The 15,146-nt window shown below is 49.1% G+C and overlaps 5 protein-coding genes across 5 annotated transcripts; 2 read left to right on the forward strand and 3 right to left on the reverse strand.

Annotated features, from left to right (window-relative positions):
- Nucleotides 1-1,674: 1,674 nt before the first annotated feature.
- Nucleotides 1,675-2,949, reverse strand: BDR25DRAFT_293598 (4-O-methyl-glucuronoyl methylesterase; the record flags this gene model as incomplete). Its single annotated transcript, XM_033688731.1, has 3 exons — nt 1,675-2,076; nt 2,147-2,388; nt 2,442-2,949. The coding sequence occupies 3 exons, from the start codon at nt 2,947-2,949 to the stop codon at nt 1,675-1,677; spliced, it is 1,152 nt and encodes a 383-aa protein (XP_033543052.1).
- A 1,412-nt stretch (nt 2,950-4,361) lies between these two features.
- Nucleotides 4,362-6,499, forward strand: BDR25DRAFT_293600 (beta-lactamase/transpeptidase-like protein; the record flags this gene model as incomplete). Its single annotated transcript, XM_033688732.1, has 3 exons — nt 4,362-4,857; nt 4,922-5,050; nt 5,106-6,499. The coding sequence occupies 3 exons, from the start codon at nt 4,365-4,367 to the stop codon at nt 6,215-6,217; spliced, it is 1,734 nt and encodes a 577-aa protein (XP_033543053.1). The 3' UTR covers nt 6,218-6,499.
- On the forward strand, nt 6,424-9,441 carry BDR25DRAFT_377278 (glycosyl hydrolase family 3 N terminal domain-containing protein). The gene is made up of 4 exons (XM_033697490.1): nt 6,424-6,730; nt 7,048-7,145; nt 7,193-8,849; nt 8,892-9,441. Exons 1-4 carry the CDS (start codon nt 6,680-6,682, stop codon nt 9,321-9,323), a joined length of 2,238 nt encoding a protein of 745 aa, XP_033543054.1. The 5' UTR covers nt 6,424-6,679; the 3' UTR covers nt 9,324-9,441.
- Nucleotides 9,442-10,985: 1,544 nt separating this feature from the next.
- Nucleotides 10,986-12,739, reverse strand: BDR25DRAFT_395763 (uncharacterized protein; the record flags this gene model as incomplete). Its single annotated transcript, XM_033698395.1, has 8 exons — nt 10,986-11,079; nt 11,110-11,846; nt 11,914-11,963; nt 12,014-12,060; nt 12,115-12,392; nt 12,474-12,538; nt 12,643-12,674; nt 12,714-12,739. The coding sequence occupies 8 exons, from the start codon at nt 12,737-12,739 to the stop codon at nt 10,986-10,988; spliced, it is 1,329 nt and encodes a 442-aa protein (XP_033543055.1).
- A 101-nt stretch (nt 12,740-12,840) lies between these two features.
- BDR25DRAFT_359581 (uncharacterized protein) lies at nt 12,841-15,132 on the reverse strand (the record flags this gene model as incomplete). The annotated part of the gene is made up of 14 exons (XM_033696111.1): nt 12,841-13,027; nt 13,065-13,091; nt 13,127-13,203; nt 13,266-13,323; nt 13,355-13,450; nt 13,492-13,505; nt 13,566-13,740; nt 13,781-13,952; nt 13,993-14,156; nt 14,185-14,372; nt 14,474-14,777; nt 14,806-14,843; nt 14,880-15,063; nt 15,101-15,132. 14 exons carry the CDS (start codon nt 15,130-15,132, stop codon nt 12,841-12,843), a joined length of 1,716 nt encoding a protein of 571 aa, XP_033543056.1.
- Between the last annotated feature and the right edge of the window lie 14 nt (nt 15,133-15,146).

Here is a 15,146-nt window from a genome sequence, read left to right on the forward strand (position 1 = left end):
GCTGCTTAGTAGTGGAACACGTTAAAGGTCTTGGACTACTAAGTTCACTTAAGCGGTCAGAATCTTTAACAGAGCCGTGCGTGACTACTGCAAACAGTTTGCTATGATACATCCTTTCCTGTGGATGTAAGCCTCTGCACTTTGGCAGTTCCTGTGAGAGGTATCGAGCAGGAAACACAGGTCACAGAGAGGGAATGCAGGATAGGGGGGTAACGAGAGTAAACCTTAGGGTCGGAGGCAGAGGTACAGAGGCCGAGGAGCCTATATACCCCGTGCCAAGCCCTTAGGGTACTCAGGGGTTGGATAGCTGTAACATAACCGTGACAGTTCCCGCCTTACGTTGCTGGGCATTTGTATCGTAACTATTGTTGGAAGGACGAAACTGTGCTTGACTGCGTATCCCTTAATTAAGCTTTCTTTCATTATATCTAAAACGTCTTGCTTAAAAACTCACCCTAAGCTAGCAGAATACAAACAGTCTTGAGTTTGTTGAAATAGTGAACCGCTGGTAAGGCATCCTTAGCAGAATACTGTAGTGAGGTTCCTCGGGTGTGAGAATAAAGGATGTAGTATAAATCGGACGCTAGGTGTAGATTACTATGGAAAGGAAATCCGAAATCACCGGCCAGTGTACTAAGCGAGGATTGGGAATAGTGAGCACAGAGTATCTACCTATACATTCACGTCTCATTCACATCCCCCAATATTTATTAGCCTCTCGGCACATATTCCTGCACTAGTAACCATGCCCTAGAACCTAGATCTACATGCTTATAAACAGAAGGGACATAATGGCAAAGGATAATCTTTACATGTCAAGCCAAACATTATATTTCATTTCTAGCCTAGTTAGCCCAATCTAGCCTAGAAAACAAAAAGGGGCTCTAACTTACCGGCAGAAGTATCAGAGCCAGCGATAACTGAATCATTCTACCATCCTTTGTAGGATCCACTGTATACAGAAGCTAAAACGCTAGGTAGTATAGGAGAATAATTACTGGTAGCATGAGCGAGAACATGAGACACTTGTGCGCGTGGCTTCGGGTTTGCTAGGTTAATGGCGACTGGCGCTGGCATTCTGTGATCACGGTAGAGAGCTGCGAGGTCTGAGGCTTGAGACCGGCGATTTCTGTTTCGAAGTCCGCGGTTGATGGAGGGCTGGGAGAGAGTTGAAATGATCGAGCTCTGTGTTGGGTGTCATTGCCGGGATTCGGACGTAGAGAGAAAACGTCCCTTTATGTTCGAGAGTGGGAAACATGGTGGATGAGTTCGGGATTTCTGGTTGGAACTTGAAGAGCGAGTAGTTGTGGATTCTGAATGGTGAAATGAGTGTTGGTGGATTTAAGATTGTGAAGTGTGTGCAGGGAGGGATGGATTCCTAAACTTATTCTTTGGTTAGGAAGGAAGATTTATTGTAATAAGGAACATCGCGTGTGGGTTTGTTGAAATATAACTCTAGATTATTGGGATTTGTTTCTTTCAGGTGGTGAGGCCTTAGTGGACTATGGTTGAGTGGGTTTTAGTAAAAGTGTGTGAGCGTATAAATGAATTGTCTTCAACCGACAAGATCGCGAGAAAAGCGGATTTACAGAAAGATGAGAGAGAGTTTGGAATATATGCATATTTAGAACAATTCCATCCACAGAGCAGAGCTAGAGTAGACTATGACATACCTCATGTCCCCCTCGGCGCATTACTGGCCCAAGGATACGCCTCTGGCATTGCAGTCCAAGGTTTCAAATCATTAAAATCCCTCGTCGTCGGCGTACCCTTCAACACCTTCGCTACAAACGGCAACATATTCGCGTACCCGCCCATATCGCAATGCCCACCCGGTGCAATCGCCATCCCCAGCTGGTCACCCGCACCGACAAAATTGTACACGACTTTTGCGGCGGGGAAGGTGACAGTGGCAGTGCCTTTTGAGTCGGTAAATTGGTCCGTTTGGCCTTGTTCGAGGACGACGGCGCGAGGGGCAATGGCGGCAACGATGGTGTGAGAGTCGTATGGGAGTTGGGTTGACTTGCCGACGAATTGGGATATTCCTGAGGATGTCCACCATCCTGCGCCTGATTTCTGGGAAGAGTTAGATGGAATACGAATGCCCCTAGTGCATTATTCTAGTGAGGGCAGAGGGAGTACGTACCGAATTCTCGAGTGTTTCTCCTTGTCCGCTCAGACTGTATCTGTATGGACCGGCCCCTTGAACCCCAGAGCACGCTGGCATTGTGATGGTGATGCGTTTGTCAAAGAGACCGGCAGCGAGTGCGGCTTTGCCTAGTCGAGAGCAGCCTGTAACACCGACCTTCGTAGCGTCGATTTCGGGAACCTTGGACTCAATCCCGTCTAGGACGCGGTGGAAGCCCCATGCCCATGCAGTCAAGACACCTGGGATTCATATGTGAGCTAGAGCGGACAAAATTGCCAGCTGGAGGCCATACCGATGTCCTTGCCACTGTATAAAGTCCAGAAGCTTCCCGTTTTGCTGTTGCTATCTGCCGCCACGCTCCCATAGTCAAAAGTCACCACCGCAATTCCGGCATTCAGGTACGCCTTGTTGTCGATGCCTCCAATGGCAATCACTACAGGGAAAGGCCCGCTTCCCGAGGGTAAGTTCAGCGTTGCCGAGATCTTCGAAGTCTTTCCTCCTACGGCGATACTGACGTCAAGTTTTGTCCCTGACCGTGTTGCAGTGATGGTTTCCTGGGAGTGGTCGGGATAATAGCCGTACTGGTATTCCTGGAGTAGCTTCATGATCTCGGGCTGCCTGCATTGAAACCATTCTTCTTTGCTTTGGACGCGCGTCTTACCGTCGAGGTAGAGGAATGGGTCGGGCATGGTCTTGACGGCAGGCAAGTCCGCAGCCTTGGGCATGGGGTTTGGTATTGGTGGACATGTGATGTTGGCAGAGGGACCGCGGGGGAGAAGGTCTAAAATGTTCTCGTACATGCTCTCGGGCGTCGGCGCACCGAGAACAGTGGCCGACACGCTGAAAAGCGCAAAGACTTTGGTACGCATGTTGAAGAATTCGACGCTCGTGCGACAGAGCTACCGGGGACTGTGGCAGCGCGCTCCATTGCTATATAAAGAGATAGATTCCCGTCCATTGCCACATGCCACTCATCCGGGGGAAAGATGCGGCGCTGTAAGCCTTGTGTAACCCGTCGTCGTCGTCAACCGGGTAGTCTCAATCAACCATATATGAAGCCGTGTTCTGCCTTTCATTTGAGTGCTTCTTGTTTGGTAGCGTTGTGCACTCCGCATGGGGAGAAGGGATTGTAGCCAAGGCTCTTGTTGCCGCGATCCCTTTAGCCCGTTACGACGATCTATAGGGGAGCTTTACAGGAAGCATATGAAGCCTGCGGCCTCCACTAGAAAGGGTGTGAGGTCTCACTGAAGAAAAAGAGCTAAGCTATTGAACACTCTGCGATCCAATTGGGATGAGCGACTTCGTTCGGCCAACCTCCTCCCTTTTCACACGACGTCTTTCAATTGCTTTCCCATTCTTCATGCTCGCCAAAATGAGGTCTTGTTCGTATTGCCCCACGGGGACAATCCCAGTAGCGGATCATTCCATGCCGGCTGATGTTCGCCTCCACCAAGCGGGGCCGCTCATTTACTCGGCTATTTATCAAATATATCCGATGAGTAGCATTGTCTATACTAACTCTCGGAAAGTGATTTGAAGGTCTCTGCACGGCTTTAATCGGTATTAGAAGACCCGAATGCGAAAGTGGGTTCGGGAAACCTTGGAATTGGGAGACGAAAGGGAGTCACGTGGACAGCTCCTCGTAGATCATCTGAAAGGCTTTTTCAAGAGGATGGTATAATAAACGAGGAAACACATGGGACGGTTCTAGAAAATGAAAATGGAGTGAGACGCGAAAAGAGTAACAAAACGGCTGATTTAGAACTGCAGTGGTGGACAGGAGAAGGAAGAACGCGACTGTACCAAGCCAGTGGAGTTTCAGATAATTAGGGACAGGCTTGCGAGAATATCGTAATGAAGGGGGGGAAAATATTGTTGATTCCAGGCAACAATGAAAAGATTCGATGCATGTGGGGACGCGTCTGATGTCGCGATGTAGTTGATCCGGTGGGGATGCGGTTGGAGGGGACTAGATTTCACCTCCTGGCATTTCTCGTTCGTATGAGCGAGATAGTATCATTAGGCAGACGTGTAGAGATGGACAATTGTGGTTGGGGATGCGAGCAGGCGTTCTGATGATGACGCGTTGGAGGGGTGGACAATAGCCCGCCCGAAGTTCAGCCGGCGCGGGAGAAGGTGCGTATCTTCCCCGCGAGACTTACTTAACATCAAGCTTCCTCACTTCTCACAATGCCACTCACATCACGTTTGAGTGATGATGAACTGGTATTTCCTAAACCTCTTGGGGGTAGCCCTTGTCAATGCAGCATGCTATGAGCCAAATCAGGCCTATCCTCCGCCTAGCTATGCCCCCGATGACGCGCTGTTGAAGCGGACATTCGCCTCCATCCACGCCGCATTGGAAGTGGTAGTAGCCGCCCCAGAGTTCGCGTCCACCTCCTTTTCTGTCGAAGTCACATCCTCCAAGCAGTCGCTCTGGTCTCAACACCACACTGCCGTCGAACGGAACGCATCTCGGCCCGATATTCCCACCGTCAACGGCGATGCCTTGTACCGAATCGCGAGCGTCACCAAGTCCTTCACGGTCTTGGCCCTCCTATACCAGCATGCGGCGGGAAATCTGAGTCTGGACGACTCAATTGACACGTACATTGAGGAATTGAGGGGAAAGGAGGCGGGGAGCATCCCTTGGAAGGACATTACGCTTCGCACGCTCGCTAGCCAGCTCAGTGGCATTCCACGCGAATGTAAGACTTCAAGCGGCCCCATGTGCCACACTTTACAAGGTAACGTAGCTAATTTTCGTACTAGTCGCACAATCAGACCTCATCAATTCTCTTCCTAAACCCTGGGAGTACGGCCTGCCACCCGTCTCTCGCCACGGTTTGCTTAAATGTGATGAGTACAGCCATGGTTATGACGTCCCGTGCGACAAAGCCAGTATGCCCGCGCCGAGGGAGTCTATGGGCCTTCTCTCACTGACCGATACCTCCAGATCTCCTCCGGAGCGTCAAGTCGAAAACCCCGCTCTTCGCCCCCAACCAACGCTCAACTTACTCCAACGTTGCTTTCGAGCTTCTTGGCCTCGCTATTGAGAACGTCACTAACCAATCCTACGAATCGTATATCAACGATGCGATCTTTAAACCTCTGCACATGACCAAGAGCACTCTCTCGAAGCCCCCTGACAACGCTGGAGTAATACCCATGGATCCACAGTACTGGGGCGTAGACGAAGGGATACAAAACCCCACTGGAGGGATTTACAGCTCCTCTACAGATTTGTCAAAGTATCTACGGTACATTTTGACCCATTACAGCGACATTACGTCCGCAGCGAGCTGGGCGCATCCTGCGTCTCCTGCCACGGGGCTTCAGTCATTCTACGGCATGCCTTGGGAGATTTTCCAGACTAACCGCATCCTGATTAACTCGAGTAGAACGGTTAGATTCATCACGAAGGGCGGCGGACTTCCGGGCTACTTTTCTATTATCATGTATCTCCCGGAGTATGATCTCGGCTTCACCATCCTCGTAGCTGGCAACAGCGCTTTGCTGAAGACAATCCGGGAACTCGTGACGGTTGAAGTTGTGCGTGCGGCTGAAAAAATTGCCATACAACAACTCCAAGAACGTTACGCTGGGAAATATGTTTCATCTATGGCGCATCTGAATAGTTCCATGACCCTTATTGCCGACCACCGAGGGCTAGTATTAGCCCAATTGATCTCGAATGGATCCGACATTTCTGGCCCAGGAGGCCTCGCTCGAATGTTTGCCCCGCCTGACCGGCCGTGGTATGGGGTCCTCGTGCCGACGCTCCTCTACCGCAACGAAAATGCACAGAAAGGAGAAAAGTGGCGCCTAATTCTCGCTGAAGAGCGGACCGACGGGGATCAACCGATCTGGGAGGACTTTTGTGTAACTGATGTTGATGCAGCAAATTACGGAAATCTACCCGTCAACGAGATCGTCTTTTGGAGTGGGAAGGGAACTGCTGTAGAGACTGTGGAACTCACTGGTTTTAGGGTTACGCTCTCTAGGCAAGACGAAGAAGAACCTAGTCACTTGTGGACTGATGAAAGCCAAGAACCACTGGAGCTGTAACCAGCACTTCAACCCTGGAGAGCCTCCAAGCTAAAAGGTGGCCCACTTGTAGATACTAAAAGTACCTGGGACGGTACGTTGTAGCGGGAGAGGCGCCTGACAGGCATGTGCATCCTGCGGGGTTTTATCAAAGACCGCAGATCGGGATTTCTTACTCGTCTTGTTCTGTTTTCAAGATCCGGGAGTTATACGAGAACTCTCCTACGCGTTGCAATATCTCTCTCTGAAACTGGAAAATGTGGCATAGCCCTGCATCGGACAATCGCTGTCTCGATCTACAGGTACATTGCGTCTTGAATCACGAAAGGACATGATGTGGGTAAATAAACACATATTAAATTATCCGCGGCTATACCCTTTCTGCACAGGATATTTTTTTTTGAATCCCAAAGCTGCGGCGACAACCAATCCCTAAATCGTCAATGCGCAATCTACAAACTGTCGAGTGGGTCCTCTCCTAAGATGTGGGGAGAGAATAACAGCTCCGCACTTAATTCCAGATTCGATCATAAGGTATTCTCCGCATGCCTTAATTGAGAGAATCGGTCCACCTGGTATCGCGGTGAAAAACAATCTTGACTCAAATACACTATCGGTCCCCTTCGACAAGAGTCCGTTTGTCTTTCTTGATCGATTGCACGAAGGTGAGGCTCCAGCATCACCGGTAGGTGCGCCCATCCAAAGACCCCAGTTATTTCCGTTAACCTCAATGTGCACTTAGAGGAATGATGGTGGCTTTCAGGCGAATAATCACGGCAGGGACTTCTCTTATCCTGGCTCGAACTGTGTTTTGCGACAGGTACCCGGATTGTGCAAATGGTCCCCTGAAGAACAACACCGTGTGCAACATAAATGCGTCACCTCCACAACGGGCTGCAGCCCTAGTTGCAGCCATGACTATGGATGAGAAGCTGGTGAACCTTGTTGAGTAGGCGATCTTAATTAGTCTCTAGAAATTTACTAAGCTTTTCATAGTCACAGCCTTGGGGCAGAGCGACTGGGGTTGCCGAAATATGACTGGTGGAGCGAGGCACTACACGGCGTTGCCTTTTCTCCAGGTGTCCACTTTTCTACAAATGGCGAATTTTCTTCCGCGACATCGTTCCCTAACCCGATCACACTCTCTGCAGCATTTGACGATGCCCTTGTTGAAGCTGCAGCAGGTATCATCGGCTCGGAAGCTCGTGCATTCGCAAACGCTGGCAAGGCAGGCCTTGATTTCTGGACTCCGAATATCAATCCTTTCAAGGATCCCCGATGGGGCAGAGGGCTTGAAACGCCCGGCGAGGACCCTCTACGAATCGCAAATTATGTGAAGCACCTTATCAAAGGTCTCGAAGGTACGGAAGATACTCGCCAAGTTATAGCGACATGCAAGCACTATGCAGCCTATGACCTCGAACGATGGAATGGGGTTGTTCGATATGCATTCGATGCGATTGTCTCCATGCAGGATCTCGTGGAGTACTACCTCCCCCCGTTTAGACAATGCGCCAGGGATTCAAATGTTGGATCCATTATGTGCTCGTATAACTCTGTGAATGGGACCCCAGCTTGTGCTAATTCGTACCTTATGCAAACTGTCCTTCGAGAGCATTGGGGTTGGACGAAAGACAACAACTATATTGTCAGCGACTGCAATGCGGTTCACAATATTTACGCTGATCACCATTGGCTCAAAAATGCGGCTCAAGCGGCTGGGGCTGCTTTGACCGCAGGTACAGATAATGTTTGCGAAGCTGGAGGTTGGTCTACGGATGTCGTTGGGGCTTACAACCAATCTCTAGCCAGGAAGGCTGTTGTTGATAAAGCATTGGAGAGGCAGTACGAAGGCTTAGTTCGGGCGGGTTATTTTGATCCTGCTCAACTTGACCCGTATCGCTCCCTTGGATGGAGCAGTGTGAATACCAAGAAGGCGGATTCTCTCGCTCGCCAGTCGGCCGTAGACGGGATCGTCATGTTGAAGAATGACGGCATTCTCCCCATGAGATTCGGCAAGAATCAGTCGATAGCTGTTATCGGGATGTGGGCAAATGATACGAAAACGAGGATGTTGGGAAATTATAACGGCCGACCTCCATTCTACCGTACTCCCCTCTACGCAGCCCAGCAGCTTGGTCTGAAGGTGAATTACGCCGATGGACCTGTCAAGGACACCGGGAATTTCACGACTGCTTTGAATGCAGCAAAAGCTTCTGACGTGATTTTCTACTTCGGTGGCATCGATGTCTCTATCGAAAGCGAGGACCTCGACCGCACAACTATTACATGGCCCGAATCCCAACTTTCCCTCCTGCGTAGCCTTAGTGCCCTGGGTAAACCGATTGTAGTAATTCAACTAGGGACTCAAGTCGACAACACCCCACTCCTAAACAACAATATCATCTCCGCGATCCTCTGGACGGGGTATCCCGGTATGTACGGCGGCCCTGCCGTCTTCGACATCATCACAGGCGCTAAAGCACCTGCTGGTCGTCTGCCCATCACCCAATACCCTGGGAACTATACGACTCGAGTGCCAATGACGGATATGGATCTTAAACCAAGTGCAAAGAATCCGGGTCGGACGTATAAGTGGTTTGATGGGGCTGTGCAGCCTTTTGGCTTTGGTTTGCATTATACAAACTTCACGGTTCGCTTCGGAGCGCCGTATGCTGGTGTGAGTGGTAGAAAGAGAAACCCGCCAGTGTTCCAGTCGAATTTACTCCTTGCGGAATGCATGCTTCCCCACCTCGATCTCTGCCCCTTTCCACCCATCCCCGTCATCGTAACTAACACTGGCTCCCACACCTCTGATTTTGTAGCTCTAGCTTTCATCTCAACAACCCAGGGGCCGGCGCCGCATCCTATCAAGGAGTTGGCGAGTTATAAGAGATTGAGGGGTATTGCGCCTGGGCAGCAGAGAGAAGTGGAGTTGGAAATGAGGTGGGGCGATCTGGCGAGAGTGGATGGGAATGGGAATACGGTCCTTTATTCTGGGGCGTATTGTTTGGGGCTGGATGTGCCCGAGAGAGAGAGGCTGTGCTTTGAAGTGCTGGGAGGGGATATCGTGTTGGATTTTTGGCCAAAAGTAGGGGGTGGTGGGAATGGGATGGTGAGAGTATGAATGAGGAATGCGTGAGAAGAGAGTGGGTGGGAGGCCTCGGGTCTTACAGCTGCTCTACTTATTATAACGATATTCTCTGCTCGAGGGAATTTTACCAGGTGGGTGAAGGCAATGAGAAAGGAAACGTTGATGTCTTCTCCGCCAACGCTGCCGTTGGACTAGTGAGAGGTCAAGCAAAGGTGTCATGGGTGCCACGAAGCTTAGAGCCGGACGCAGCGCTACACATTCCATTTATTGATCTAGCGGAACAGTCTGAGGCCGAAAAGGTGATGAGTTAGCCATGGAGGAACACCTTCCCATGCCTGTATACTGCCAGAGACGTGGTCCTTGCTGAAGTGACTCGGTGGATTGATTACTAACCCAACCTCCAACACTCGTGGGAGACCACCCGGAGATGCACTAGACCCCTATGTTGAGCCTTATCACTCAGCTCGATGAGGAATACTGTTTGTCCTTCCCTCAGCGAAGGTCAGACGTCGCCTCGGCTCCAGAAGGCTGAATATGCGGGACTAAGTGATTCTGCGACCGCTTGCGGCCGCCTGCAGCCACCGTCTATTCTCAGAGGGTGAGCTGGTACCACCCTTTGGCATTCATATCTACGGCGCGCCCAGTGGGTAGTTGCAAATAGTCCTGCTGTTGCGCTATTTATTTATTCTTTTTGAATCAGTCATCCTCGTATTCAGCCAGCGTTGTTATCTAAGATGCTATTGGCAAAGATAGCTCTCTATTGCACAGCTTTCAAGTCTTCTCTGGGAAGTTGGTTCCATCGAATCAAATTGCCTAGAGCCAGCCCGAGGTATGCAGGCGCTCCAGCGCACCAAGACCCTCGTCTTCCGATTGTCCATGCACCCAGGTGTGCTAGCTACTTTGCTAAGACCCTACTAAAACTATTCCAACATTACAGTGCCTTAACAACAACACTAATTAGGACCTTTAAAAGAAGCTAGAGTACAGCTTACGCTTTAAGCTGTTAAATAAGATATAATAATTACTTTATAACACGCTGTAGCCCTTCGTAATATTTTTTATTTAACACTAAGTAATTAACGCGCTAGGCATCTATTACAAGCAGATTACATGCAAACAGAGGTCACATTAGTATTCCTATCGCGCTTTCAGCACCGCATTCACTCTTCAGCTTTAGTGAGCTGACTCTAAGTAGGTATACAACATGATTACGCAGCGAGACAGTAAAGTGCTTAAAGGCCATAGCAAAGCGATGACGACTGTAACCGTTCTAACCATGGTATTCCTGCCAGCAACGTTCACATCCGCAAGTGATAGCCCATTTTCAATATTAGCATTTGCTAAGACTTAATAAAGGCGATTTTCAGCATGAGCCTTTTTGACTTCTCCCCTTCTGATGGCAGTCAACAAGGGAAATGGATTATATCGACCAGGATATGGATTTTTTGGTTGGTTTCAGCAGTGCTAACGGCCGCGACAATGATCGTATGGATCATTTGGCAATACACCAGACACGACTTTTGGGTTGAGCTCTTCAGACGAAAACGGCTGAAAGATAAGAAAATGGTGACTGAGGGCGTACGCATTTGAGCGGACACTAGATTAGTAGAGTTTTGTAGGCCCTAAGTCGCAAGGAAAGGCGACGCAGTGCAGGGCATCTTGCTTGTTCGAAAGTGACAACGAGATCTTGATAGGCTATTCTGAATGAAATTCGTATATGAAGATTCCGTAGTTATTGCTTGTAGAGGTCGTGGAAATATGAAAGCCATTAGTGCGGAACAGCGATTTCCTTGCCATCAATCGGTGGAGAGCATCCTACAAGAACATATGCAGAGTGCTCAGCGCTTCTTCAAGAAGCGCGTAACGTGATGTGCCACAGACCACTTCATGCCAGTTTGCCGCATCGATACCAAAATTCTGTTCCAGGATCTCCCCAACCGTAACTTTCCCACTTTTCCCCCCAGCGTCGTTAAATCCCTGCCCCTCAGCCTCCTCAAGAAATGTTTGAGGCACCGTAACACCCCGGGAAATAGCTCCTGCCACTTTCCCTGTCGTCGCGTTGTAAATCACGACAACACCATAGTCAACTGCCGACAGCCCATCCGTCGACCTTTGGATGTAGTTTTCGATCACACCGACTAGCACGGTGCCGATTTTCTTTTCCTCCAGAATGCCTTGATTATGATTGAGCCAGGCGAGAGTATTGCGGATGCGGTTATAAGCACCTTCCAAACCCTTCTCGTCGTATGGTTGATTGCCCACGCCGCTGTCGACACTTTGCTGATGAATAATTATCCTGGAGCTTTTGTCTTGTCCGATTTGTGCCTCAATCCTAGACTGCACAGCCTTCTTCTTGAATTGGTTTGCGGTTGGTATGATCACAAGGATATTCTCTCCATATGGATCCTGGGGCGTTGGGGCAACAGTAGCGATAGTTGGAAACCTTTCGGAAGACGGTGCGGGCACAACCGCTTGCCTGTAGAGAGTTTTGTTACCCACCTGGAGACAAATATCTTGTGGTGAAGGAAGTGGTACATTGGGTGGCATTGTCCCTGCCTTCGAACGATTCATATTTATCGAAACCCTAAGTAGTGGTAAGCAATAGCTAGGCGAATATAAAGACGTGCAAAAAGTTGATGTCGGTTGCGATTATGTTTAGTGGAAATAGCCTTACTATATATCAACAGGAAACGAGGCGCAGTACCTCAGCTACATCATCGTACCAACAGGGATGGGGCTTTCACGCTTTATTGGGCCAATACCATTTGATCTTATCAGCCACCAAATGCTGCCTAACGTAAATAATAATTTAGGACATGGTGACCTCGGGAGCCTAGTCCTAAGTAAGTGCTCTAATCCAACATATGCCGTACCATGTGACATTTTCTTCCACCCAGGCCAGGGTTGCAGGAATTGTTTTGTATAGTTAGACTTGCAAGATAGAGCAACCAAGCCGTCTGAGTTAATAGGAAATAAGGATACAAGTGAACAAGCTATATAGTAGGTGGGAGCCGGAGCTCCACGATAGGCTGCCCAATCAACTTTGGGCTTGGCGTCCCACAATACTCGATAAATATGTTTGCAGTTGCGGAGCTCTCTGAGCTCCACCACTTGCCCAGATACAGGAGTTACTGCTGCCTACTATAGACATATAACACCCTAGCACTACGCTGCCTAGCTCACTTCATTACATAAATGTTTGCAGTTGCGGAGTTCCCCGATCTCCACCGCCTGCCCGTATTTAGGGGCTACTGCAGCCTACGATAGACATATGCCGCCCACCTTAGCGCCATGCTGCCTAGCTCAATCCATTACATATATAGACCTTAGGTACAATCTTTTAGCAATCAACTCGGTTCTTCATAGCCTAGGTGCTCCGAATAGCTTCACAAAATCACGTGGCTCCTAGGACCCTTAGTCCACAACGCATCGCTCCTTTCATAACTCATACACCTGCAAGGCTACAGTAGGTACTAAAAATAAAGAATTTTCCTCCGCGATCGTGCCGCGGCGTGTTACCACTTAGCGTGGAATATAACTGGGGTGGAGTCTAGCCGTTAAACCTCTTTTTAGAAGCTAGGAGAGCGCCGAAAGGATGCAATTTCTTGTCCAAAACTTCTCTATCATAACCCAAAGTTGGATGATAAAATGCAGTGGATGATTGACCGGACCATGGCTGGTAGGCCATCCATGGTTGACAGGTGGGTGGACTGGTGTAACAAAGTCTAGATTTACCACTGACACAATCCCAACCTCATATAATTGCAACACCACAATCCCGTCCATTTGAGTTTTCTTTTTCTTTGTTCGACCACGGACGAACCAAAAACTACCACCTAAAAACCACAAAGACGACGACCAACCCTTTCTCGGAATTCATGCTCCTCTCAAGATTGGAAGAAGGAGCAGAATGCTACGTCTGTGAGGACAATTTCCCATCGCAGACAGAGATATCGCTTCCAGGGAGCAATTCACGAGCATAGGATGCGCTATCCAAGTCTTCAACCCCTCCGTCAAGAACATGTCAGAGTTCCTAGCAACCTGCTGTCCAGGAAAGGCCCTACCTCGTCCCATGTTCAAACACCTTCAGAACCAGGATTTCATTACAATGTAGAAGGCCCACCTTCGCGAGTAGTACTGCCAGTAACCCTTCGTGCGTACTGTATGAATGTCGGATGCGCATAATACATCCACCCATCACTCTTCGAATATGACCTATAAGCAGTACAATTCCCACTAGCAAAAGTTTGACCTTTTGCTCCGGCTTCACATGACCACATGTATATCATTGCACCCCGCAATGACTGCAGAAGGAAGGCGTATGTCGGATGCAAGCATCGCTAGACTCCAGATCAAAAATACTCCGGGAATTAAGACGGCCGGGTAAAACCACCCTGTGTCCCTGTGTACATACGCTCGGATCGCATCGAGCGGTATCCTCACTACAGGGCTTAGGTTGAACAGGCAGAAGCGTGCAAAAAACACGCGACTTGTTCCAACTGCTACTGGCAATGTTGCTTCGTTTGCCTCCGAGACTAGGCCACCTTTCATCCCGATAAGGGCTGCCCAATATATAAAGACCCAGATTCCGGGTATAGCATAGAAGGATATGAGTTATCATTTCGAGATATACATCAGGACGTGGGATAGATGCAGCTATGGCTGGAAAGAACAAGATGTTTGCGGATGACTCTAAGGTTACGTGGAAAATTTAATTGAGGAGTAGCGCTAGGAATGCCGGAAATGGGACAACAGAGACGGTATAGAGAGGCTCGAAGTGTACGATAATGTGAACAATGACTAGGTACTTGATCACGAAGGTCTGGTAAAGGCCGAAGAGAACGAACTTGACCCACCATGCCAGTACTTGCCAAACCACGTTCACACGTGGGACATTTGGACATGCTTTAGGCCAAGTCGCCCCGTCAACACCAGAGATGAAACCGGTACAGATTCTGCTGTATATGAACCCGAAGAATTCAATTTATATCCGCCTCCGCTACCACCAGTCGAAAAGTTGAGTGCGAACACGCCTAGATCCACAATAGTATCGGTAGCTCGTACCCAGCCCGTTATTACGATCTTTGCATGTTTGAAATGCGTTCTTTTAACTGCTCTTGTAGTAAATCTCAAATGTGGGCATACTCTTTTAGTCAGAACGATTTTAATAACTGCGCAGAGACTGATAAGCCTGATGAGATGAGGTTTATTGAGTCAATCTTGTGGGCAGAGGCCAGTGTCGCCCACTCCACGAGGGCAGAAGGATTCCAGGATTGCTTTATCAGGATAATGAGATTCTTGGGGTCGATACCTACGCTCGAGAAGAATTCTCCTACCTGTGGCGACTTCGGGACGGCGTCAATGTTTGAAGCCGAAGATGCCACCCACGACTTGGTGAACTCGTACACCATGGACACAGATGGTGGGCTTACCAGTTTTACGTTCACGACACTGTTGGACATGAACAGATTCTGGCTCCCGAAGAAACTCAAGGAGCGAGTCGAGAGCGTGAGACGGGATGGCCAGACCAGATTGGGGAAGACTAGGGCTTGTCTTCGGATGATTCGACTCATCCTAGCTCTTATTTACTTCGATAATCTTCTCCTTTGGCATAAATCTAATCGTCACTCTGGTCCTTCTATTCAGTGACGACCCTGTCGTTATCGATTTTCTCAACTTGACTGATATTCCCTGACGTTTCTTGCTTGGATGGAGGGTACGGATACTAACCTCTTGAAAACTGAATGCTACAGGAGTGGCCTTCCGTCGAACACTTCAATATCCAGTTGTATCTTATAGATCAAACATACTCTTGGATTTTAAATGAAGTACAAGACGCCATGACAAACTATTTTC

This window comes from Lindgomyces ingoldianus (genome assembly GCF_010093535.1).
Source record: "Lindgomyces ingoldianus strain ATCC 200398 unplaced genomic scaffold BDR25scaffold_34, whole genome shotgun sequence".
In the NCBI taxonomy this organism is placed as follows: domain Eukaryota; kingdom Fungi; phylum Ascomycota; class Dothideomycetes; order Pleosporales; family Lindgomycetaceae; genus Lindgomyces; species Lindgomyces ingoldianus.

Excerpts from the sequence above, each read along its gene's own strand:
- BDR25DRAFT_377278 (XM_033697490.1), top strand. The coding sequence starts at position 6,680 with ATGTGGGGAGAGAATAACAGCTCCGCACTTAATTCCAGATTCGATCAT. Across the intron at positions 6,731-7,047 it reads ATTCCAGATTCGATCATAAG|AACAACACCGTGTGCAACAT; the intron begins GTATTCTCCGCA and ends GGTCCCCTGAAG. Across the intron at positions 8,850-8,891 it reads TGCATTATACAAACTTCACG|AGAAACCCGCCAGTGTTCCA; the intron begins GTTCGCTTCGGA and ends AGTGGTAGAAAG.